Source organism: Dermochelys coriacea, chromosome 14 (assembly GCF_009764565.3).
Source record: "Dermochelys coriacea isolate rDerCor1 chromosome 14, rDerCor1.pri.v4, whole genome shotgun sequence".
NCBI lineage: Eukaryota > Metazoa > Chordata > Testudines > Dermochelyidae > Dermochelys > Dermochelys coriacea.
The window spans coordinates 32,950,057-32,975,499 of record NC_050081.1 but is presented as its reverse complement, the minus strand read 5'-3'; the positions used below and the strand labels follow the sequence as shown (position 1 = coordinate 32,975,499).

At 50.0% G+C, this 25,443-nt stretch overlaps 2 protein-coding genes across 3 annotated transcripts; one reads left to right on the top strand and one right to left on the bottom strand.

Annotated features, from left to right (window-relative positions):
- Positions 1–3,948: 3,948 nt before the first annotated feature.
- LOC119843394 lies at positions 3,949–11,441 on the bottom strand. Of its 2 annotated transcripts, XM_043497005.1 has the most exons (6): positions 11,316–11,441; positions 8,508–8,873; positions 8,055–8,194; positions 7,789–7,884; positions 5,661–6,226; positions 3,957–4,798 (listed from the first exon to the last, which is right to left on the bottom strand). In XM_043497005.1, the coding sequence occupies exons 5-6, from the start codon at positions 6,049–6,051 to the stop codon at positions 4,179–4,181; spliced, it is 1,011 nt and encodes a 336-aa protein (XP_043352940.1). In that variant the 5' UTR covers positions 6,052–6,226; positions 7,789–7,884; positions 8,055–8,194; positions 8,508–8,873; positions 11,316–11,441; the 3' UTR covers positions 3,957–4,178. The 2 variants fall into 2 exon arrangements, with proteins under 2 accessions (XP_043352941.1, XP_043352940.1); XM_043497006.1 differs by lacking the exons at positions 8,508–8,873; positions 11,316–11,441 and having other exon boundaries at positions 3,949–4,798; positions 8,055–8,491.
- On the top strand, positions 11,198–23,960 carry LOC119843326 (zinc finger protein RFP-like). The gene is made up of 7 exons (XM_038372551.2): positions 11,198–11,759; positions 15,594–15,689; positions 16,650–16,880; positions 18,785–18,807; positions 20,541–20,656; positions 21,230–21,262; positions 22,696–23,960. Exons 1-7 carry the CDS (start codon positions 11,343–11,345, stop codon positions 23,205–23,207), a joined length of 1,428 nt encoding a protein of 475 aa, XP_038228479.1. The 5' UTR covers positions 11,198–11,342; the 3' UTR covers positions 23,208–23,960.
- The last annotated feature ends 1,483 nt before the right edge of the window (positions 23,961–25,443 follow it).

The following is a 25,443-nucleotide window of genomic DNA, read 5'->3' as shown; positions in this document are numbered from 1 at the left end:
CCAAGGGTTTAGGTCTGTGTTCACTTATGCAAATTGGTGAGGATTTTTATCAAGCCTTCCCCAGGGAAGGGGGTGTAGTGCTTGGGGGGATATTTTGGGGGGGAGACGTTTCCAAGTGGGCTCTTTCCCTGTTATTTTTGTGAGACGTTTGGTAGTGGCAGCATAAAGGTTGAAGGACAAAAGGTAAAAGTTTGTACCTTGGGGAAGTTTTAACCTAAGCTGGTAAAAATGAGCTTGGGGGTCTTTCATGCAGGTCCCCACATCTGTACCCTAGAATTCAGAGTGGGGAAGGAACCTTGACACACCTGCCCAAATACTACCTTACAATATGGAATGCAGATACTACAAGTCAGATTTATGCAGGCAGCGACTTACAAGTGTTCGATAGAGTCCAACCACTAAACACTTTCTTATCTTTGTAATACCCCTCCTATCAATATGAACCCACACATGAGCTAGATACATTTCAGTTACATTATCTGTTAGTGTTTGGCTGAGACGTGGGGACCCTCTATTGGTGTCACAGTATTGATCAGCCTTTGTGTCAAAATACTGGTCTGGAGGACTGCAGGCATGAACAAGAAGGGGGCGCCTGAGCTGTGACCACGTGAAGTCGGTTGTGGTCCTGGCTTTCTGCGGGCGTCTCAGGAGCCGTCCCCTGCTGTCCGCCAGTCCCACAAGTCTCCTCGTTCCCTTCCCTCTGGGATCAGTGTCTCCAACAAAGCTCTTCTCCGCAGCCTGTTCCTTGGGTCTGTCCTCTGGGTTCTCCCCCTCCCTGTTGGCACTCCCCATCTTGTGCCTCTTTCCTTCCCCATGTGCTGGGTGTGATGGGATCCCCGGGGTGAAGCCTGGGACCATGGGACTGCTGTGCCCCCTTAACTCTCTCCAGCCTGGGCTGTCTCTCACAATGCTTTGCTAGTGACAAGTTTCAGAGTAGCAGCGGTGTTAGTCTGTATTCGCAAAAAGAAAAGGAGTACTTGTGGCACCTTAGAGACTAACAAATTTATTAGAGCATAAGCTTTCGTGAGCTACAGCTCACTTCATCGGATGCATTTGGTGGAAAAAACAGAGGAGAGATTTATATACACACACACCGAGAACATGAAACAATGGGTTTATCATACACACAAACTGTAAGGAGAGTGATCACTTAAGATAAGCCATCACCAGCAGCAGGGGGGGGAAAGGAGGAAAACCTTTCATGGTGACAAGCAAGGTAGGCTAATTCCAGCAGTTAACAAGAATATCAGAGGAACAGTGGGGGGTGAGGTGGGAGAGAGAAATACCATGGGGAAATAGAAAAGGAGTACTTGTGGCACCTTAGAGACTAACAAATTTATTAGAGCATAAGCTTTCGTGAGCTACAGCTCACTTCATCGGATGCATTGTAGCTCACGAAAGCTTATGCTCTAATAAATTTGTTAGTCTCTAAGGTGCCACAAGTACTCCTTTTCTTTTTGCGAATACAGACTAACACGGCTGCTACTCTGAAACATGGGGAAATAGTTTTACTTTCTGTAATGACTCATCCATTCCCAGTCTCTATTCAAGCCTAAGTTAATTGTATCCAGTTTGCAAATTAATTCCAATTCAGCAGTCTCTCGTTGGAGTCTGTTTTTGAAGCTTTTTTGTTGAAGTATAGCCACTCTTAGGTCTGTGATCGAGTGACCAGAGAGATTGAAGTGTTCTCCAACTTGTTTTTGAACGTTATAATTCTTGACGTCTGATTTGTGTCCATTCATTCTTTTACGTAGAGACTGTCCAGTTTGGCCAATGTACATGGCAGAGGGGCATTGCTGGCACATGATGGCATATATCACATTGGTAGATGCGCAGGTGAACGAGCCTCTGATAGTGTGGCTGATGTGATTAGGCCCTATGATGGTATCCCCTGAATAGATATGTGGACAGAGTTGGCAACGGGCTTTGTTGCAAGGATAGGTTCCTGGGTTAGTGGTTCTGTTGTGTGGTTGCTGGTGAGTATTTGCTTCAGATTGGGGGGCTGTCTGTAAGCAAGGACTGGTCTGTCTCCCAAGATCTGTGAGAGTGATGGGTCGTCCTTCAGGATAGGTTGTAGATCCTTGATGATGCGTTGGAGAGGTTTTAGTTGGGGGCTGAAGGTGATGGCTAGTGGCGTTCTGTTGTTTTCTTTGTTGGGCCTGTCCTGTAGTAGGTGACTTCTGGGTACTCTTCTGGCTCTGTCAATCTGTTTCTTCACTTCAGCAGGTGGGTATTGTAGTTGTAGGAATGCATGATACAGATCTTGTAGGTGTTTGTCTCTGCAGCAAACCCCTCCGGGCGCTGTGATCACTCAGCACAACAGCATGTGGAGCCACACACCCAGCTAAATTGCATGAATGCTCCCAGAGCCACTCGTGTATCACACAGAGAAAGACACCAGCCAATTCCCCCCAGCTCCCAGCACTGTACCTCAGGAAGACACCATCTTGCATTGCTCAAGGCGAGCAGTGCAAACGTATTAATTGGTTCACCACTTTATCAATGGAAAGTGGCCATACACCAGCCATTGTACCCTGAGCAGTTTTGCCACATACTTCATATAAACTCACTGGTAAAGATAAACAGTAAAACAATTTATTGACTGTAAAAGGTAGTTTTTAAGTGATAGACAAAAAGTCAGAGTTAGTTACCACAAAAAATAAAATATAAGCACTCAGTCTAAACTCTCAACCCTATTAGACTGGACAACAACTAGACTAAGTAGTTTTTCTCACCCCACTGGATACTGCAGTCCTTAATATACAGAAGTCACCCTTGAAATCGGGCCAGTCTCCTCTGTTGGAGTCTTGTCTTCTTTTCAGTGTCTTAGTTGCTTGCAGCGTAGGTGGGGGCAGGAGAAGGGTGAAGCATGGACCTGCTATGTTATGTTTTATACCCTCAGTCCCATGTGCTGGGGAACACAAGTCCAGGCATGTCTGGAGGCATTGCTGAATCTCCAGGCAAAGTTGAGCAATTCCCCTGGTGTGGCCTCATGCAGGTGAGTCATTGAATTGTAGCTCTCTTGCTGGACAATGATTGTTGATGGGTTGTTCGAAACCCTCCCTGGGTGATGGTCACTTTCCTTGCTGTTGCCTCTGGGGAGCTAATATCTGTCTGATTCCCCAACTTACATTACAACATGTTTTAGTGACAACCATACAACACAATTCTCATAACTTCATCTGCATTAATGATACACATATATGGAAAGAGAAATGACTTTGAGCAGATCATAACCTTTTCCCTGATACCTTACAAGGCATGCTTTATATGTAAGATCACGATTATATGAAAATGAGGAATATGGGGGTTACAGTATGCTCTCCCAAGGTATAGAATATCACAGTTATTTTTAGTAAAAGTCAGGGACAGGTCACGACTGTCTGTGTATTTTTGTTTATTGCCCGTGACTTTTACTAAAAAGAACCGTGACAGAATCTTAACCTCCGTTATCGCTGCCTGCTTTGTGCTTCATGATTTCTGTGGGACAAAGGGAGAGACGTTTCCTGCTATTTTTGAGCAGTCAGCTACCAGGGCTATCAGGAGCTCAGCGGGGAGCAATGCGGCTCTGGGTGGCTTTGATAATCCATTTGATTAATGACCCCCGGTAATGGGTGTTGCTTTTCTGCATTGTGCCTGCCAATAGTTTGAACCTTGCTTTAACCGCTGTGTGTGTAGTAATGTAACCTTGGAAATACACCTCTTACTGGTTTCAGAGTAGCAGCCGTGTTAGTCTATATTCGCAAAAAGAAAAGGAGGACTTGTGGCACCTTAGAGACTAACAAATTTATTAGAGCATAAGCTTTCGTGAGCTACAGCTCACTTCATCGGATGCACCTCTTACTATGCTCTGAAAATGACTCCCAGCCCCCACCTGCTGCAACCACGAAAGCCCCCTCCCTTGCTATGGCTGGGGAGACCACCCCATAGTCCACTCAGCCCCTAGCCTCTCCAAAGGCACTGCCAGTGAGGGGGGGAACAATGCCCGGAGAATGGGCTGAGACCCTAGAATACATACCTTACAGGGGCTACTCCACTGGCTGCCGTGAGCATGAGGAGTATGGGCTAATGCTTAGAGCAAGAAAGGGAAAGGAGCCAGGACTCCTGGGTTTTATCTACAGGCCCGGCTCTGTGTGACCTTGTTCACCCCCCTTGAGTGCCTCAGTTTCCCTCCCCCTTCACTTTGAAGTCATAAAGATGGTTTCGTTTTCGAGAAATGGACTTTTATTGCACACAGAAACAGAAATACATGCCATGGAGGTAAACCTTGGAAACCCCAGGGAAATATACAACTGGGAGGGGGAATGCACATTCACCTTCTGTTTAAAAGTGCATGGACCCGGCCTGTCACACATCAGTGAATGGGCAGCTGGGATTTCGTGCACCCTCCCTGGGGATTGAGAGGAAGGGATTCTGCATTGGGCCGCTACGCCAAGTGGAATGTGTGCATGGGGGGGCGGGAAGTAGGGTGAAGTTAGAGTGTTGTTCTTGAGGGGCTGAAGTGGGAGTCGAGACTTAAAGCATCTCTCCTGAAGGTCAAGAAGGCGCCTCAAAATGTCTGTTTGTTCCTGGAGAATCCCCAGCACCTCCTGCTGCATGCCACGCTCAGTCTTCTTGGCTTGCACCCTGTGCAGAACGTCCGTTTTTTCCGAGACAGCAGTCCTCGGCTCGGTGTCTGCCCTCCCAGGGGCGTTCATTCTCTCATTCGGCGTGTCCTCACGTGTTCTCTTTGGCCTTCGTCTTATCTGGAAGAGCCTCTCTGCTGGTGTGGAGGGAGAGCCCCAGGTCGCGCTCCCAGCTGTAAAAGCACAAAGGAACCATTGTCAGTATAGACCCAGGGTCTAGGGCAGACTTCCTGCACAAAAATAACTCCCTTGAATCCCTGCAAATGTACAGCAGAACATTTGCATTTCTGCAAGGTGTTCATTGGACTAGTTTGTTGTCCCAGCCTGGGGACAGGGGCGTTGGGGCTTCTGCAGAAGTTGGGGTGGGGGCATACAGACCCCTGCCTCCCAAATGACGGCCATGTTAAACAGCAGACAGCCATGCCCCCCTCCACCCCCTGATTCCAGCATCCCTTCCCCATTGTGCTCCTGGGTTCTGGTGATGGGGTAGGGGCAAGCTATCACAAGGCAGCAGGGGGGCAGGGGCCGGGGGGAGGAAAACAGGTACTAGTGTTTGCGGTTCGAGCAATTGAAATAAATACTCGCACCATCTTCCATAGGTGACCCTAGCTGGTACCACGCTCCTGAGGGTAACAGAGGCAGAAAGGGAACAGCTGCTGCATGAGTTCAGGTACGGACCAGATCCTTATGCTGCTATCCTGTGTACTGAGATGATGCCTGACGAATCAATACTGGAGTGGCGCAGGAAAGTGTCCTACCTCGGTGGAAGAAATAAGGCAGCCCGCCCCAGAAACCTTCAATGGATTGCAGACTACCTCCAGGAAAGTTTCCTGAAGATCTCTATGGAGGGTTCCTGGGACATCCCTATGTACATAAACAATCTCTTTCGCAGGGCACCCTCTGCCTACCTGGTCCGGGCACTGAGAAGCAGAGATCCAAGTACTCCTTTTCTTTCTACCTCCACTGGTTATTTCAATAAAAAATAGCAAATAAGAACACGTGTCCCCACAATATTAATGCTAAGTGTGTACACACCAGAGGTACCCTCCCCAGCATCACAGTCAGCCATGCTGCAGTGCTGCGACTGGCTGGACTGTTCCAGGGTTACACACAGCTCCTGGCTCCCTGGGACAACGGATCCCCCGCTCACCTGTCTCCCATTCGTCTCCTCCTCTTCCTCGACCAGCAGCTCCGCCTCACTGTTGCCTGCAGTGCCCTGGGACTCAGACTCCTCCGAGGACTCCAGGCGGCTCTTGGGGGTGGGGTCGTCGCAGAGGCTGGCAGGCAGCTCTTTGTAAAAGGTGCACGTCGGCAGTGCTGCACCAAAGCAACCGTTCGTCTCCCTTGCCTTCTGGTACGCGAGCTGCAGCGCCTTGGCTTTCACGCGACACTGCCATGGGTCCCTCTGATAGCCCTTCTCCACCATGCCCTGAGAGATCTTCTCATAGACATCTGCATTTCTACAGCTGGATTGGAGCTCTGACTGCACACCCTCTTCTCCCCTCAGGCCAAGGAGATCCAACACCTCCTGCCTACTCCAGGCAGGAGAGCGTTTGGAGAGTGGACCCCGCACGCTCAGCTGGGCAGGTGAGCTCTCTACACTGAACAAACAAGACATGGGAAATTCTAAAGCTCCCGGTCCTTTAACAGGGGAGGGGTACCCGTGTACCCAGCTGCTGGGCAGCGGAGTTAAGAATGCTGACCGGAGCGGTCACCGTGGAGCATTGTGGGACAACTCCCGGAGGCCACTTAAGCCGTAAGCGATCCCTGCGGTCGCGGAGGCGGGGTAATAAAGTCGATGTAAAGGCCAGTTACGTCGGCAAGAGGGACCTGGTAGTGTAGACGTGTACAGAGTTTGGGTGACGTAAGCTACCTTACGTCGACCTAACTCTGTAGTGTAGGCCAGGCCACAGGCAGGAAGCTCAGGCCTGAAGCCGAGCCCAGCAGGCTGTCCGAGGAGTGTGTGATGGGGATGAGAAGGGCCCAGGGAGCCTCTCTGATAGCCAGGGACTGACCATAATGCAGCCTTCGCCAAGATCCCACCTCCCCATCACTCTGGCCACCTGCAGGGTCGGATTAATCTTGTGTGGGCCTGGCTCCAAACATATTTGCCCCCATGGAGGCAATGGAGCATGGCACAGGAAGGTCAGTCCCCAGAGCAAGGGGCCAGCCAGGAGCAATGGGGCATGGCATGGCAGGGGCAGGCCCACTCCGCCCAGTCCAGTGTAAGGGCACTATTTCCAAACCGACAGTTGCCAGACACACCACTGGCCTGCCCAGCCCTGTACCGCCAGCATGTCTCTGCCCCGCAGGGGTGGGCCCATGCCATGCCACGCAGCCCCTCTCCCAACACAAACACTCCCCCCCCAATTCCCAAGAGCCCCCCTGGACCCACTATGCCCAGTGCCCCCCCAGGCCCACTCCAGAAATGCACAGCACCCTGCACTATGCCACCCCTGCCCAGAGCCCCACGACAATGGCCCAACACCCCACACAGAACCCCCACTCCCTAGTGCTCCAACACACACAGATCTTCCCCGCCGCCTCATAGCCCAGTATCCCGCCCCCAGACCTCCCAGAGACCCACTCCCGCATGCTTTGCCTCCCGGCCACACTCACCGGCCCTGCCGGCAGTGCAGCCAAGGCTGGTCCCAGGGCAGGGAATCGATCTGGCTCCTCGGGAGTGGCACGATCAGCAATCAGCCAGGCCAGGACCTGCCCTGGCTGGGCTCCCTCAGGACCCACTTGCCTGGAGGGGCCCAGCCAAGCCCCCCACGCTGTACTGGCCGAGACTGGCCAGGCTTCTGCATCATTCCCAGGCAGTTCAGTTCTGGGGAGACGGGGGGGCCCCACAGGTGGTGAGAAGCAGAGACGCCCGGAGCTGGAGGTGCACTGGGGTCCGACCAGGGGGCAGAGAGGAGCAAGTGATGGGAGCGGGGGAACCAGCAGGCTAGTGGGGTCTCGGGGCCCAGAGCTCCTGGGGAATCTGCCCCGGCCCCAGAGCCAGGCAAGGAGTCCCAGTCCCACCGCAGCCCACAGAGGGGAACAGAGACAGACACACACAATCCCAAACCAGCAGCACACGGCCCCAGAGAGACACACAAACCTCCCTCACTGCCCTTCATCCCCACGGCCCTGCTGGGTAACAGCACTGGGCACCTACCAGGTACTCTGGGCTTCTCCTCTCTCCAGTCAGTTTCCATCCCAGGAGCTTTTCTCTCTCTTCCTTCAGAGCCTGCAGTCGGGTCTGGAATTGTTCCTGGGCAAAGGGACATGGGGGGTGCCGGGGAGGGTGTTATTTTTTTTCTTTTGGAGCATGAGGATCAATGATCCTCCCCTCCCCCCAACAATAACGCTGCTGCATGGATTTAGCTTTCCAGCTTATTTAACCCAGCAGCACGCCGGGAGAGCACCAACAGGGCAACTCACAGGCCAGGCCATGGATGGTGCAGGAACTGGGGGAGAACAGCAGGTCACAGAGGAGAGCCAGTTCATCTTAGGAACACAAGCTGGGTCCAGGCCTCCGTATGTAGCACTGGCCTCCAACTCTGCTCCCATATTGCTGATTGCTGGTAAAACAGAGGGAGGCAGGTTTGCTCTAAGAATTCATCATCAATTAGTCCTAAGGTTGAAGGCCAAGATCAGTAATTTAAGAGTAAATCTCCTGATAAGATCACTGTAATTAACAAATAACAATGAATAAAGTGGCAGAAAATATGGCGTTCAGGTGAAAGGAACCCCGACATCCGAACATCTGGAAATTCACAAGTAAGGTGCCAGACCCCAGGAGGTCTGCCTGAACTGCTGAGCTTTGGCCTCTGAAATCTAGGCTTGGGAAAAAGCCACCGGAACAAATATTGTTAGTGGGCAAATATTTCCTACCTTGTCCTCCTGGGCAGCCTCCTCTATGGGAACCACCATGTGAGATCTGGCTCAGAGCCTTGGATCTATCACACACCACACGGATCGGGGTTTGATCCACATCTAAGAAGAGTTTCAGGGCCTCCTGGTGTCTCTCACAGACTCGATCCCCTCCTGGGCTGCAGGTTTCTCTGCTGGGCAGTTTCTCTGCACTGGGGGAAGGAAAAGTTTGTACTTATTTCCCCTCAGCACTGGCTGATGCAGGCCTGGAAGAAGTTGTGCCCGCAGTGGATAGACCGGTACCGGCTCTTGGAAATACTGCAGGCAGATGGGACAAGAAGCTTCATCCCAGAGACCTTCTGCAGGGCAGTCTGCAGGCAACAGATCCTGGCGAGAAAGGGGTAACAAAAAGTGAGTTTGATTTTTCAAAAAAAGAACAGGAGTACTTGTGGCACCTTAGAGACTAACAAATTTATTAGAGCATAAGCTTTCGTTGGCTACAGCCCACTTCATCGGATGCATAGAAAGAATTTTCAGCCCTCTGGCAGAGGAACACGGGATGGAATTGGGTGTTTCCCTTCCTGGATCTGTCTCATTGGCTGAGCCGGGTCTGTGACTTCTCCCAGCCCATGGGGGATCTGGTGAGAAATATGATCCTCTGTGTGCTCGGGACAGAATTAAATTCAGGTTAACAGGAAATTTACACTGGAAATAAAGTCAGACAGAGAAATTTTGTTCCCTTAGGGGAAATCAGACTTTAAAGGCATAGTCACTCTTTGCAAAAAAACCAAATAATTGAATTCAGTTATTTGACTCCCAAATCACCACATAAGAACAGCCATAGTGGCTCAGACAAGGTCCATTTAGCCCAGTGTCCTTCTGACAATGGTAGGGTGACCATGTGTCTGGTTTTTGACTGGAACATCCGGTTGAAAAGGGATCCTGGTGGCTCCGCTGTTGACTGTCCGGCTGGCGGCACCACATAGCGCAGCTGGCAAGGCTTCCTGCTAGCCTCCGCGATGCGTGGCTCCCGGGAAGCAGCTGGCATGTCTCCACTCCAGCTCCTATGCATAGGGGCAGCCAGGGGGCTCCGCACATTGGCCCCCCCTTCAAGCGCTGTCCTCCAACGCTTTGAATCCTCCAGCCCAGAGCCCCTTCCTGCACCCCAAATCCCTCATCCCCAGCCTCACATCAGAGCCTGGCATCCCCAGCCTGAGCCCTTACCCCCCACATCCCAACCCCCTGCCCCAGTCCAGAGCCCCCTCCTGAACCCTGAACCCCTCATTTCTGGCCCCACCCCAGAACCCACACCCCCAGCCCAGAGCCCGTATCTTCTCTCACACCCCAACACCCTGCCTCAGTCTGGAGCCCCCTCCTGCACCCCAAACCCCTCATCCCTAGCCCCACCCCTGAGCCTGCACCCCCAGCCAGAGCCCTCACCCACTCTCACATCCCAACCCACTGCCTCAGCCTGAAGCCCCCTCCCTCATTCTGAATTCCTCATTTCTGGCCCCACCCCGAAGCCTGCACCCCCAGCCGGAACTTACACTCCAGCCCCTGGAGCCAGCCCGGTGAAAATGTGCAAGTGACTGAGGGTGGAGAGAGCTAATGACTGGGGGTGGGGGTTGGAGTGAGCGGGGCGCGAGGCCTCAAAAAAGGGTTGGGGCATGGGTGGGGTCTTGGAGGAGGGACAGGGCAGGAGTGGGGCAAGGGTGTTCAGTTTTGTGGAAGTAGAAAGTTTGCAACCCTATACAGTGGCAAATGCCAGGTGCCTCAGAGGGAATGAACAGATCAGGTGATCATCATGTCACGGGAGCCATCCCCTGTTGCCCATTCCTAGCTTCTAGCAAACCTGGCTGAGTGGGAGCCGTTTAATCAGCACGGAGGCAGGAATCTCCTGGTTTCCATACAGGGCGCAACAGGAGGCATGGGGCAGGAGGGTCTGGGAGCTCAGAGGCTGCTAGGAGTGAGCAGGCTCCAGCAGAGAGGCCTGGGAGTACAGGTATGTCTGCACCCCACTGTCTGTGGACTGGCTGCAGCTGGCCTGGCTTAGTTGACTTGTGTTTGCAGGGCTTTAAAATATCAGTGTGGACATTAAAAAGAAAAGCAGTACTTGTGGCACCTTAGAGACTAACAAATTTATTAGAGCATAAGCTTTTGTGAGCTATCCGATAAAGTGAGCTGTCGCTCACGAAAGCTTATGCTCTAATAAATTTGTTAGTCTCTCAGGTGCCACAAGTCCTCCTTTTCTTTTTACAGACACAGACTAACATGGCTGCTACTCTGAAACCAGTGTGGACATGGGGGCTCAGGCTGGAGGGTTCACGGCTGCCCACAGCTGCCCACGCAGTTCTTACTATGGCCTGGCTGTGGCTCCAAGGCCCTGCTTCAGACACAAGATTCTGGCTGATGCATCTTTACCAATGGCCCACTAGACCCATCCTTTCTGCTTTCAGAAAGGGTGGCTGGCGGAATATGGATAATTTCATACATTAATACATGTAATACATGCTACGTTATTAACATGCATTTATTTTTTATTCTAAATTATACAAAATACAAACAAAAACCTGCTACTACACACTGCAGTGGAACAGCCCTCAGCTGCCAAAACAGAATTTGACCAAGCTTCCTAGTGTTGTGTGTAGACCAGCCTCAGTCCTATTGATGTGGCTTGTGACATGGCAATTTCATACTGTGTCCTGCCCGGGGGGGGGGGATTTCCCCTTCCCTGGGACTGCAATTCCTGAAGCAGAAAATGAAGGAGCTTCAGCAAGGGAACCGCCCAGTTGCCAACCAAGGCTGAGGAGACTGTAAAGTGAAACTAACCTTTTCATTTCCCCCTTGCAGTCAGCCATGGCAGCCCCTGATCCTGTGGAGTGTTTGCAAAAAGAAGTTTCTTGTTCCATCTGTCTGGATTATTTTACTGACCCGGTGTCTATTGATTGTGGGCACAACTTCTGCCGCAATTGTATCCGGCAATGCTCAAAGAAATCGGAGGCCAAACTGTCCTGCCCTCAGTGCAGAGGCACGGCCCTGAAGAGAAAATTCAGGCCCAGCCGGGAGTTAGCAAATGTGGCTGAAATAGCCAAACGGCTGAGTTGCCAGGCTGCCCAAGGGGCAGGAAGGGAGAGGACATGTAACACCCACCAGGAGAGTCTGAAACTGTTCTGTGAGGAGGATCAAAGCCCCATCTGTCTGATCTGCAGAGAGTCCCGCGCTCACAGATTTCACACTGTGGCTCTCATAGAAGAAGCTATCCAGGATTACAAGGTAAGAAACTACTGTTTAGCGCCATTTTTGTACCAGCTTTTTTTTTTTAATCCTTATTCTTTTCTCTATTTCAAACGACACAGAGCAGGAGTCAGATAATCTCTCATGTACACAAATCTGTAGAGGGAAAATGACGACGCCACCCTTAGATTAACTGAGGATATTGTGAAGGCCAAGACTATAACAGGATTCAAAAAAGAACAAGGTATGATCATGGAGATAGGTCCATCAATGGCTATTAGTCAGGATGGGCAGGGATGGTGTCCCTAGCCTCTGTTTGCCAGAACCTGGGAATGGGCGACAGGGGATGGATCACTTGACGATTGCCTGTTCTGTTCATTCCCTCTGAAATACCTGGCATTGGCCACTGTCGACCAAGACAGGATACTGGGCTAGATGGACCTTTGGTCTGACCCAGTATGGCGGTTCTTGTACAGCCAGAAGGGACCAACATGATCATTTTGTCTGCCTTCCCATATAAAACACGCCATAGAACTTTGCTCAGTTACTACTGTATCGAGCCGAGCAACCTGCGTTTAGCTAAATACATTCCAGAAAGGCATGCAGTTTTGATCAGAAAACTTCAGGAGTTGGAGAAACTCTGCCACTTCCCTGGCTGCTCACCCTCACTGTGCCTTATTAACTCATTTGAAATGATCTGTCTTTAATCTCCAGCCATTTGTTCTTATTGCATTATCACCCAATCCACTAGATTAAAGAGTCCTTTAGTAACTGGCATTTTTTCCCCCCCTTTGAAAGTATTTATGCATTAATCAAGTCACCTCTCAATAGTCATGATAAAATAATCAGATCGAAATCCTTAAATCTCTCGCTGTAATAGCTGGTCTACACTGAACACTTACACTGACATAGCTACATCTCTCAGGGATGTGAAAAATCCACCTACCCCTAGTGAAGACAGTGCTACCCCACTTCTTTGCTCAACCTAGCTACCGCCTCTTGGGGCAGTGAATTAACTACAATGGCCAGAGAACCTCTCCCATGGCTGAAGTGACTGGCTACACTGAAGCACTACAGCAGCCACTGTAGCGGTTCAAGTGTAGACATAGCCCTAAGTTGTTATTTTCAGCCCTTCAGTCATTTTTGTGGCTCTTTACTGCACCCTCTCCAATTTTTCATCATTCTTTTAAAAATGTGGCCAGTGGAACGGGAGGCAGTATTCCAGGATCAGCCTCACCACGAACATATACACAGGTAAAAAAATATACAAACTAGTCACGACTCCGTTTATATATCCAGGGATCATATCAGCTTCCGCATTGCAGTGGGAACACATGTCGAACTCTTTGTCCATACTGATCTCTAAATCCATTACAGCAACGGTCCCCAAACTTTTGAGGGACATGCCCCGCCCTTACCCCTGTCTGTGCCCCCCTGCCTCCCTTCCGGAGCTGGGACCAGGAGCAGGGCCATGGCTCCAGGATGGGGAGGGAGGGCGGACAGAGGTAAGGGGACCAAGGCTGGGGCTGCAGTTGGGAGTGGGTCAGGGCCGGGCCAAGGCTCAGGCCAGGTGCGGGAGCAGACCCGCAGCCGAGCTGAGGTGGGGTCCAGCAGCCGGGCCTGCGGCCAGGTGTGGCTCCGCTCCTGGCCTTGCCCCCAGCTCCAGCAGGAGCGGAGCTGCACCAAGGCTGGGGATGGGACTAGGCATGGGCGGGACCGAAGGGCGGGACTGGAGCAGAGCTGGAGGCAGGGAGGGACTGGGTGGCGCTCCCTCTCTGCCCCCTGTAGGGGCTGGCCCGGGTCCCATTGCACCTCCTCCCCGGACGTTCCTTCACAACCCGCTAGGGGGGCATGCCCCACAGTTTGGGGACCTCTGCATTATAGGGTTACAGCTTTCCAGGATACGGTCTCCTCTTCTGTAGGTCTGGCCTGCAGTCCTCGTTCTTAGATGTATAACTTTGAATTTGATTGTAAAATACATTTAACTTATCAAATGATCCAGATCACTCTATATCAGTGGTACCCAAATTTTAACAACCTGTGAACCCATTTCACTAAAATGTCAAGTCTCGCGAACCCCTCCTAAAAATGAGTATTTCCAGGGATTTTCTCCTTTACCTGAGTATAAATTATAAAAGCAGTGATCTTGGAAATATAAAATTTGTTTTTATGACATGCTTGTTACACACTATTTATTATTAATTATTATTTATCATTACAGTATTTTTATTACATTATGAAAATGTCAGCACTCTTCCAAGATCTCACTTTTGTAGCTTGTATGACTTTGAATAACCCTGTTATAAGACAAGGCTCCTCTGTTTCATCAAGGAGTATCAGATGTGAAACAGCATGAAGGTATTTAAGAAGCCAACTCAAAGAGTTCCTCCTACACAAGCATTCAGGTCTTGAGCAGTCCAAGCAAACAACGCATGTTACAACAAAGCTTAAACTTGTTCTTCATAATAATTTTAAAAACAATACTAGCTGCCTATTTAATTTGAAAAACAGCAAAAAATATCCACCTCCCTTTCCATTTCTTATAAGGAGTCTCAAAGTTTAAACCTCCTCAGTGTGATAGATATGTTTGCTTTGATTTGCTTAGCTCTTGGAAGTCCTGGGGCTCCAGGCTGCTGGCCCCATACTGTCCAGGGTCCCTAGGGACAGCTCTGTACGCCATTAGGGAATTTTTTCCCGCTAACCCCCAGGGGTTCACAAACCCCAGTTTGGGAACCACTGCTCTATATGACTGACCTATCTTCATCATGATCTACCACTCCACCAATCTTCACATCATCCCCACATGTTGTCAGCATTGATTTTATATTCACGTCCTGATCATTGATAAAAATGTTGAAAAGTTTTAGGTCTTGCACTGATCCCTGCAGAATGCCCCAATTACGTGGTGGTTCCCTATTGAAAACTATTTTTTTGAGACAGGTCAGGCAGTCCTTAATCTCTGTAAATGGGCTTTGTTGACACTGTATAGTGCTAATTGCATTATCACCCAACATTCTGATTAAAAGTCAAATGCCTTCCAGAAGTGTAAGTATAGTACATCTGTACAATCAACAATTAAACTTGTAATCTCATTTAAAAAAGAAATGGAATCAGGCTTGACAACCTGTTTTCCGTAAAACCATGTTAACTGGCATTAATTGTATTCACATTGAATCCCATATCAGTTTTTCCAGCATTGTGCCCAGAATTGATAGGCTAACCATCTTAAAATTACCCAGATCATCTGATTGGCCTTTTTGATTACTCGCATAACATTAGAACACTTCCAGTCTTCTGGAATTTCCCTATTGTTCCAAGAGTTTTTAAAAATTAACACCAGCCAGCTGGAGATCTCCTCAGCTAATTCCTTTGGAGTTAGTTATCTGGGAATGCTGATTTTAAAATGTTTATCCCTCCTAGATGTTTTCTAACATCCCCCTTGGTTGCGAATGGGCTGGGAAATACTCCATCATCCTCACATGTGGAATGGATCATCCCGCTTCTTCCCAAGCTCAGACCAGAAATATTTATGGAACACGTCTGCCTTTTCTGCATTGTTCTTAGCAAGTTTATCATGATCATGATGTAGTGATGTGCCTATACCATTGTTAGGGGGTTTGTTTGTTATTTCTGATATGCTTAAAAAACTCCTCTTTGTCGTCCTTCGCCTCGCTAGTTGTGATTTTTCCCCCTGATGACTCTGACCTCCCTTATCAATTTTCCACATTTCATTATTTCAAATTCATATTGATTACTGTCTACTTCCCCTTTCCCCCTTTTGTTACGTATTGTTCTAAGAAAATCAATAACATAAGAAAATAGCCCCCGCCAACCCCCAGTGAAATCTCATTCAGAGCACTTTTCCCCGCCAAGGAACAAATCCAGATGCAATTGCAGACTCTGAAAGAAGAGAGAAGAAAGCTCCTGGGGTTTAAAGTGACTGGAGAGAGGCGACGCCAGGAATATCTGGTAGGTGCCCATTGTTATTACCTGCAGGGACATGCGTGTGGGTCTCTCTCTCCCTGGCTCAGCCTCACTCTTTGACCAGTGGAGTGAACAATAACAATCAAAAGATACTCACATTGATAGATCTGCACCAAAAGCAAAACACACAGGGTCACTGGGAAGAAGAAATCAAACAGCAAGAAGTTAGGCTGCTCCCGATCTCTTGCATGGAGCTATCACCCTGGCAGTTACTTAACCATAATGGCCCTGTGCGAAAATAAAGCAGACTTGCTCCAAACGCAAAATCGGTGGCCACAAACTAGGGGTGGAAAGCGGGAGGTGCAAAGCACAATCTAAAGCAGCATTTCTCAAACTGGGGGTCCCGACCCAAAAGGGGGTTGCAAGACTATTGTGGGGGAGTCATGAGGGTGGCGGCTGCTGGCCAGTCGTCCAGCTCTGAAGGCAGCACTGCCACCAGCAGCAGTGCAGAAGTAAGGTTGGCATGGTATGCGGGGGCTGGGTTGTCACAACCTGAAATATTTTCAAAGGGGGTCCCAGCAAACAAAAGTTTGAGAGCCCCTGGTTTAAACCCAGAGAGGATGGGCTGAGCAGGCAATGGGACAGAGAGAGACACTTTCTACTCCAGCAGACTAAATACAAGGAAGTGAGAAACAGATATTGCCTCAAAAGTATGAGCAACCATAGAAGGTTTCTCAGCCAAACATGATGAGGATAAATTGTGTGTGACCCTGGGAGGAAGGGAAGAGACATCAGCGATAGCAACTGGTCACTGGGTCACGAGCTCCCTAACTCTGAGGAGCGGGAGAGGTTGACTGGGGTGGTTGTAGAATCCTTGACCTTGGAGGACTTTAAGGACAATTAAAGTCACCCTCCTGTACATTCAGGGCCCAGTTATGTGTCCCCTGAATCTCTATGTTCTTGACCTGCCTTTCCTTTCCCTTTGTTTTAATCTGTTCATTACAGGAACAGACAAAAACCCAGAGGTGCAAGATTGTGTCTGAATTTGAGCAGCTGCGTAATCTACTGGAGGAACAAGAGCAGCTCTTGCTGGCCCGACTGGGAGAGCTGGAGAAGGAGATTGTGAACTGGCAGAATCGAAGTGTTGCTAAACGCTCGGAGGAGATTTCCCGTCTCAGTGAGCTGATCAGTGAGTTAGAGAAGAAGTATCAGCAGCCAGCGAGTGAATTCCTGCAGGTGAGACCTCCGATCTAGGCAAGAACTGGAGCCTAGGAAACTCAGTGTCTGTAACTTTTGCTGTATATTATCTTTGTTTTCCAATAATTTTTCATTGGTATTTATGGTACTTCATTCAAATATGTTACTTCAAATTTGTTACTTCACTGAGATCCTGGGCGAACATGAGCGGCGGGGATAATAGGCCAGAGGAGGCTCTGCCTCCCCTGGTGTGGCCATGGTTGTGGGGTTTGGCGGAAGGTTTTTGCTTTATTATGCCCCATTCAGGTTCCAAGGCAGCTGAGGAGGTGGTATGTGCTATTCAGCTTCCTGGGTTCCTCAGTAATCTCCCTGGCCTCCAGAGGGATTGTCACGTTGGCCTGGATTCACTCAGTGTTGCAACACTTGGCTTTTCAGCCCCTTGAAAATTGTTGGCGTCCACAAAGCCCGGGTTAGCCGCGGTGGTTCCCTATGTAATGCACGCTCGGCGGGGAGCTGCCTCAGCCAGCCGATGGGAGATGTGATGAGAGGGAAGTGTGCTAAGCCCGGAGTTAGAAGCCTAAACCTGGGATGAAGGGAGCCTCCTAGCTCTGCGTGGGAGCCACAAACGGGACCTGCTCTCCTCGCTTAGGCATTTCTTGCGAGAAGGGCTTAGGCTAGAGGTTCTCAAACTTCATTGCACTGCAACCTCCTGCTGACAACAAAAATTGCTACATGACCCCAGGAGGCAGGACCAAAGCCCAAGCCCTGCTGTCCTGGGTGGGGGGCCTGTAACCTGAGCCCCACCGCCCAGGGCTGAAGCTGAAGCCTGAGACCTACCATCCAGGGCTGAAGCCCTTGGGCTTTGGGCCCGGGTGGTGGGGCTCAGGCTTTGGCTTTGGCCCCAGGCCCCAGCAAGTCTAACGCCAGCCCTGGTGACCCCATTAAAATGCGGTTGCGACCCACAGTTTGAGAATTGCCGGTGTAGGCACCTGCTTAATGCCAGACAAAATGGCTGGGTGAGGGGATGAAGCAGGCTCTGCCCTCAGAAACCTGTAACCTAGTAGTTAGCGTACTTGCTTAGGCTGTGGGTGACCTCTGTTCAAGTCTCGCTCTGATGAGCAGGGCGTCTGCTACCTCTTAGACGAGTGCCTGCCCTAGGGGATGGACTGCGGTGGATCTTGCTGGTTGAAGCCATTGCGCTTTATTTACATATTAATTAGGCCAGAGACAGAATGAGAATCACTCTCCAGTGCAGTGAGGCCTCTTCCCCTTCCTCCCACCCCATCTGCAAGCTCTTGTGCTTACCCGATTGGCCATATGGGAAAGCTAGGAACAGGAGCTGCTCTTTTCCCCTGGTTCATTGATCTCACTGGGGCTTGGACGTGACGTAGGTGCCTGGACACCGGATGCTGTCTGCCAGAAGCTTGGGGGACTTTTACAGTGAAAATGTCGGTGCAGTCTGAGTTTAGAGGCTGGTATCCTCATTTCACACATGAGGCATGGAAAGATGAAGTAAAGCTTGCCAAGGCCACTGAGGAAGGAGCTGGGCCAGCAACTGAACCTGGATCTAAGTCCTGCCCCAGGTCGTGAAGCACAAGGGTAGTCACTCTGTGCTGGCCAATAAAGGTCTATCGGTTAGACAGCAGGTATACCAGCCGGGCACACCAGCAGGGCTGCTCCGTTCAGATCCTCGTGTGGCCAGATCCCGACCCCTGGGGGCCTGCTCCACTCTGGAACTGATTGATCAATTCGTTATTTCATAATAACTGATTTAAAAGGGGCAGTGTCAGGAAGGTGCAAAATGAACAAAGCACTGGTGCTCACCAAATAGAGCGGAGGGTCACAGGGATAAAATCCATGGAGAGGTGCAAAGACCCTTCGTTGTTCATTCTGATTGTTATCGCTGTGGGACTGAGCTCTCTGTATCTCTCTCTCCCCTGTAGGACATCAGAAGCACCTTGAACAGGTACGTGGCTCCTTCTCCCTCCCACTTGACTGTGTGGGAAGCTCGCCCCACAACTCAACAGCAAAGCACATGGTTCAGGGGCACAGTTCAGCTTCTCCTCTCTAGCTGGGGATGACTAACTGATTCTGATCCCCAAGGGAAGCATGATTCAGTTTGATTATATAAACTAAGGGTCCATACTGCAGTCTCGGGGTATAGTTTTTGCTCCTAGCCGGCCTACAGTTCACGTACTGAGAACAACCAACCTTCAGTGGCATGTGCTTTTGCACAGTCTGTATAAACCTGCCCAGAACCTTAGGTCATTACTCACCTATGCTGAAGCATGTTCTGCCATGGCTTTACTGTCTGGTACCTGAGCTTGCTCAATGAAAGCTACGTCGGGTACGTTAACTGACATTGCAATCACATCCCAGGATTGCAGGATAAGCCATTCCCTGAATAAATAAAGCCCCGTCTCCCTAGCTCAGCCTGTGGGGCACAGTCACCTTTGGTATAGAAATCTCCCACTGCTGAACAAAGCCCCAGGGTAGATTCCATTTCTGCTAGGCTATAGAATTAGCCATCCTAGGGAAAGGACTCGTCTGTCACCTGAATGTGTGTATTGAGTAACTTGGATACTTGAAGGAGGACTTGTGGCACCTTAGAGACTAACAAATTTATTTGAGCATAAGCTTTTGTGAGCTACAGCTCACTTCATTGGATACAGACTAACACGGCTGCTACTTTGGATACCTGAGGGACTGACACATCTGGCAGTAGGCTTTGGGTTTTTTCACCTCTCTGTCATGGATTAGGACCCTGGCCAGATCAGCCATGATCAAAAATCTTCCCCACCCGGTGAGTCTTCGGGGAGTTGGGTTGGGGTTTTCAGTCCAGTTCTTGCTGGACACATTTGGTGGCAATGATATCCAAAAGGCTGAGATGACTAACTGCCTTTCTATTTCCTTTGGGAGGATGGAGGCCACAGAGAAATTAGTTGTCCAGGCTTGTGACAGAGGTACCTTCCCAGCATACCCCCCTACCCCCAGTGCAGAGTGGTGATGCCTCAGTTTCTCCACATGATCTTCAGCCCACTTCCCCTGTAAGGTGGCTTAGTCCTCCAGCCCAAGACATTTGTTCCAGACATTTGTTCCTAAGCCCCTTCCAGTGTAATAGAGTCCTCTGGTCAAAATCCAACAGAAGCGCCAGACAAAAGAATCATCAGCCCAGCTGGGGTCTGTTTCCAACCTCCTTCCTAGCAGACAGACTCCTATCTGCAAGGGCCTGTCTCAGCACCCAGCACCATGTTCCTAGGCTTCTCTCTGACCAACAATCCAGTACAGTCCTACCCTCCTGCCATGGGCTCCGGCGGGCTGCCATCCCCAGACAGCTCCTAGCCCCGGCCATGCTCCACACAGAAGCAGCCTGCCTGTTTTCCTTCCCCACCAGTTCCGCAACTGCCGGGCTTCCCGTTTTTTAAGTCCATCTTCCAGTCTTAATCCCAGGGCTAATGAAGCCCCTAGCTGGGCTTTAACCTCTTCCTGTATGATCTGGGGGTTGTACACCCCCATCACAGGAATCAAGCTCGTCAAAGGTATTTAGGTACCTAATTATGCATTGATTTCAATTGGAGTTGTGCACCTATCCCTAATCCTAACCCTGGCTGCTTAGTCAAGCAGCATTCACTGGCATGAAAGTCATGTTACGAGCTGATAAAATAAAGAACGATCAATAAAAAGTCTGTCTCTCTCCAGGTGCAAGGTGGGGGACTTCCCACAGCCACTGGAGATTTTTCCTGACGTGGAAAAGAGACTCAGCAATTTCTCTCAAAAAAATACTGTTCTGAAGGAGACACTGAGGAAATTCAAAGGTACCAAGGGGGTGGAAATCCAGATGTGTGTCTGTGACGGGGAGGATTTAGGCACTAGGCAATTGGCTGCTAAGAGGAAGACCAGCTAAATAACTGTAAAGGAATATATCATCATCCCTGAATTAGGGGTAGGATTTGGAGAGGTGTATATCATTGTGTTCTCATAGATGGATTTACTCATCTATCCTAATTACTGAGGAGTGCGATATACTGGGGATGAGACCATTGCTACCATAACACAAAGGGATCAAATAATATTCTTGATTCTCTTTTACTTCAAACTGCCTAGGAATTTGCAGGAGGTGAAATTCACCCCTCTGCTGAGAGCCAATGGTCCATCATCTCTCACTTGAATTGTATTATGGAGATTCAAGAGGTGCATAGATGTTGGCCTGGCCCTTCTGTATGTAGGGGGATGAATTCATGTTCTGTCCACCTTAATTTCTCTCTGTCTGGATAGCTCTGTCCCATTCCCTCCATTTGTTTCCCATCTTTAAAGTCCTGTTAGACTGGTGAATTGCAGAAATCTTCTCCTAACGATAACACCATGACATGCCTTTCTTCTCTCTCTAGCGTCTCTGCCGTCTGAATTGGAGGTGGAATGGGGTGAGTGTCTGGAAAACAGCTGGAAAAATGACTTGTATCAGGGATATTTCCCTACTGAGAAGACCATGAGAGTTGTGGCTTGGGCTTTGCTTGCAGAAGAAGTTTCTGAGGTCGGACAAAGTAGCCTCCTGGGAACGAAGGAGGAGCTTTATAGGAAAAGGGGAAAGCCTTTAGCATCCCAATATTAGTAACCCTTTAACTGCTGTTATCCCACGGGAGTGAGAAGGGGGCTGCTGGGCTATATGGAGACTGGTCGGTTCCCATCACCACTGAAAAATGGCAAAACAGCTTTGCTAAAAATTGGAAAATTTGGAAGTTGTTTCGATTTCTTGTGTATCAAAATGCCACCCCGCCCCTAGTCTGGGAAGAGGAGTCTTGAGTTGGTGCCTTTTCCATTCCCCGTGGGCTGGAGTGACCACCTAAACTCTTTGATACTGTGACAAAGCTCTGTCCTTGCCTCCGTGGGTCCCACATTTCCTGGTGGATTTCGCTAGCCTCAGAGGCTCACTGTGACCCTCCACATAACCCTTCTTTCTCTAGAGACAAGCGTCACAGTCTACTGAGCCATTTTCATCATAAGCCAGCGAGGGAGGTGAGGAGAAGTTATCCTTCCTTGCACAGTCTCTGTTGTCTCCCAGTCTCAGTGATTAATCAGGGGACAAAGGTGGGTGGGGGGAGCCCGGGCCCACCCTCTACTCTGGGCTCCAGCCCAGGGACCCTAATAGTATCAGCTATAGTAGCTGACCTTTTAGAAACATGACATGTACAATTTCCTGGGCTACTTCCCCCACAGCAGCCCTCACTTCCTCCAGCTCCACTTTACCCTTACCTCAGGGCGTCCTTCCTTATTATGCCTGATATGGTGTGTACTACTCAGCCTCTCCAACCGCGCAACTTGTTCCCACAGCTCCTGACATGCACACCCACCTGACTGACTGGGAGGCTTTTAACTACTTTCAGCCAGCCCCTGATTGGCTTCAGGTGTCCCAATCAACCTAGCCTTCTCCCTGCCTTCTGGAAAGTTCTTAATTTGCCCCAGGTGTCTTAATTGACCTGGAGCAGCTGCCATTTCACTTATCCTGGTACCAGGGATTTGTTTAGCCTGGAGCTAATATATCTATCTCCCACTACTCTTCCATAGCCATCTGGCCTTGCCCCGTCACAATACAAACAAGAGGCCTCTGCTCTCATTTGGGGTCACTGATTCCAACCCTCCAGGATCATTCCATGTACACTGGGGTTTGCGTTCTCTCTTTGACTGCCTTCCGGCTGGGTAAAGTATGTCTCTGCAGCAGGCAGCATGATTCTCCTGTCTCTCTCTACTGCTGGGAGTTTCCCAGCCAGGACGGGGCTGCTGGGGAGTGTGAGAAATGGTCCCAGCCTCCCTAAGGGCTGAGCCCTGCCCCTAACATTCTGATTCTCTCTCTCTCCAGTGAATGTGACTCTGGATCCGGACACGGCGAATCCCCACCTCGTCCTGGCCGAGGATCGAAAAAGTGTGTGGTGGGAGGACACGCCTCAGGATCTGCCCGACAGTCCCAAGAGATTTGATACGTACTGCTGCGTGCTGGGCCGGGAGGGATTCACCTCGGGGAGGAATGACTGGGAAGTGCACCTGGGGCAGCAGGGATTCTGGACTATCGGGATTGCCCGAGAATCTGTGTGGAGAAAGGGATGGCTTAGTCTGGACCCCTCCCAGGGGATCTGGGCTGTGGGCCTCTGTGGGGGACAGTACCAGGCTTACACCTCCCCCGACACCCTGCTTCCTCTGAGTAAGAGGCCTGGGAGGATCCGAGTTTCTCTGGACTATGAAAGAGGGCAGGTGGCTTTTTTTGATGTTGATAACGAGGCCCCAATCTTCACTTTCCATCCTGCCTCTTTCAATGGGGAAAGAATCCTCCCTTTCTTCTGGATTTGGGAATCCCAGCTCATGCTGTGTCCCTAAGCTATGGGCTAGTCTATCCCCATGAACCGGGCTCCTCTGGCCTCTGACAAGCCCAGCTTTATGATCCTGGAAGCTGACGTGTATTTCTGAGGTGTCAAAACAAGGAAGAGAGTGAAGCAGTCGGGCAAGAGAAGCAAACCTCATGACCCAGCCTGTGTGTCTTCATCCTCCGTTCTTGGGGGAGGATTGTAAGTGTCGGAAGGGTGAGTGAATTAGAAATTCTGTAGCAAGTTGTCTGGATTCTATAGCCTCTGGGCGAAATTTTGTGGAGCTCCAGCTAATTATTTCCTATGGAATATTTGACTTGAAGTGAAATGGGGTATTTATTTTGGCACTGAATTGGGTTTATTTTACTCTGTTCCCATATGGTCAGTTTCCGGGCTCCCGTTCATGTGTTTATTGACATTGTTGGGAGAAGGAGAATCTGAAGGCTCTGGCTGCTGGCTAGTGGGGCTTTAAGGATGTTTGGGACTGTGGATGTTTCTGCTAAAAGCGATGGGCAGTCAAAGGGTTAACAAGGTCGACGAATGAAATCGCCCTCTTTCGGTTTCAGAGTTAAAACTGGTTGACTTCAATGGTTCACTTCACATTTCTCAAGGCTGTGTGGTGAGAATGAGCGGGGGACAAAAGAAAGGGTCCTGAAGGAGGTGGAGAAAATGTTATGGATTTTTATAGTGTTATTGTTTTAGCAAGTGGATTCTATGTCTTTATGATCCACCAGATGATTGTATTAAAGTGTCTTGATCGCTCCAATGGGCTCCCTTGTCTTTCCTGTTTAGTACACAATATAGTAGCACCTCAGAGTTACGAACACCAGAGTTACGAAGTGACCGGTCTACCACACACCTCATTTGGAGCCGGAAGTACACAGCCAAGCAGCAGCAAAGCCAAAAAAAAAAAAAAAAAGAAAAAGCAAATACAATACAGTGCTGTGTTAAACGTAAACTACTAAAAAAAATAAAGAGAAAGCAGCATTTTCTTCTGCTTAGTAAAGTTTCAAAGCTGTGTGAAGTCAATGTTCAGTTGTAAACTTTTGAAAGAACAGCTGTATCGTTTTGTTTGGCGTTACGAACATTTCAGAGTGACGAACAACCTCCATTCCCGAGGCGTTCAGCACTCTGAGGTTCTACTGGAGAGAAATAAGCCAAGGAACCCTCAGAACTGTCTGACGGGTGCGGTGGTTGCTTTTTACTGACATGCCCTTTGCCACGAGAGTGGGTCACTCCAGTGGAAGGGAATGTCAAGGAAAAGAACTTTCTCACCTCTTTAGAAATGCCCACGCCTCTACTGGGTAGTATTCAGGTGTCTTCATGTGGTTCCTTCAGGATCTAAATGTCCAGTGATGGAGGCATGTTCGTCACTACATCTGGCTGGGGAGCTCAGCTCCGTGCACAGACACGTCTTGAAATGCCTCCCGGGCTTAAACAAGGTTCAGGGGCAGAGGCGCTGACTTTCTGAGTTCCCAGGGGCTGCTCGTCCCCTGCTCTGCCCCAGGCCCTGCCCCCACTCTACCCATTCCCCCAAACCCCCACCTGCCAAGCCTCTTCCGGCCCCTCCTCTGCCCTAGGCCCGGCCCCCACACCACCCCTTCCCCCAAACCCCTGCCACACCTCTTCCGGCCCTCGCTCCTCCTTCTCCCCGCCCCCAGCACCTCCTGCATGCCATTGAACAGCTGATCACTGGCAGAAAGGAGGTGCTCAGGGGACGGGGAGGAGCTGTTTGACACTGCTACCAGTGGGTGTTGACACCCCTTTTCTTTTTCCGTGAGTGCTCCAGCCCCGGAGCACATGTGGAGTCGGTGCCTATGTTCAGGGGCCTAGAGGGAAGCTGTCAGTCCAGCCTTCAGAAGTGGCGTTTCCTGTGGTGTTTATCTTGCAATGGCGTCTGTGACAACCCAGAGAGCCCTACCATGGCTGCCAGCTAGTGGTGTGACTGTGTCAGCCGTTCCACCGACTTGGGTTCTAGATCTGTCATAGATTCATAGATACTATGGTCAGAAGGGACCATTATGATCATCTAGTCTGACCTCCTGCACCATGCAGGCCACAGAATCTCACCCACCCACTCCTGCGATAAACCTCTTCCCGATGTCTGAGCTATTGAAGTCCTCAAATCGTGGTTTAAAGACTTCATGGTTTAAAATCCCTGCAGAACCTCACAGTTAGCTTCTTTGCTTTAATTATCCATGAATGAAAAGCTCTTGGCTGACACAAGCCCTGGAGTCACACAAAGCATG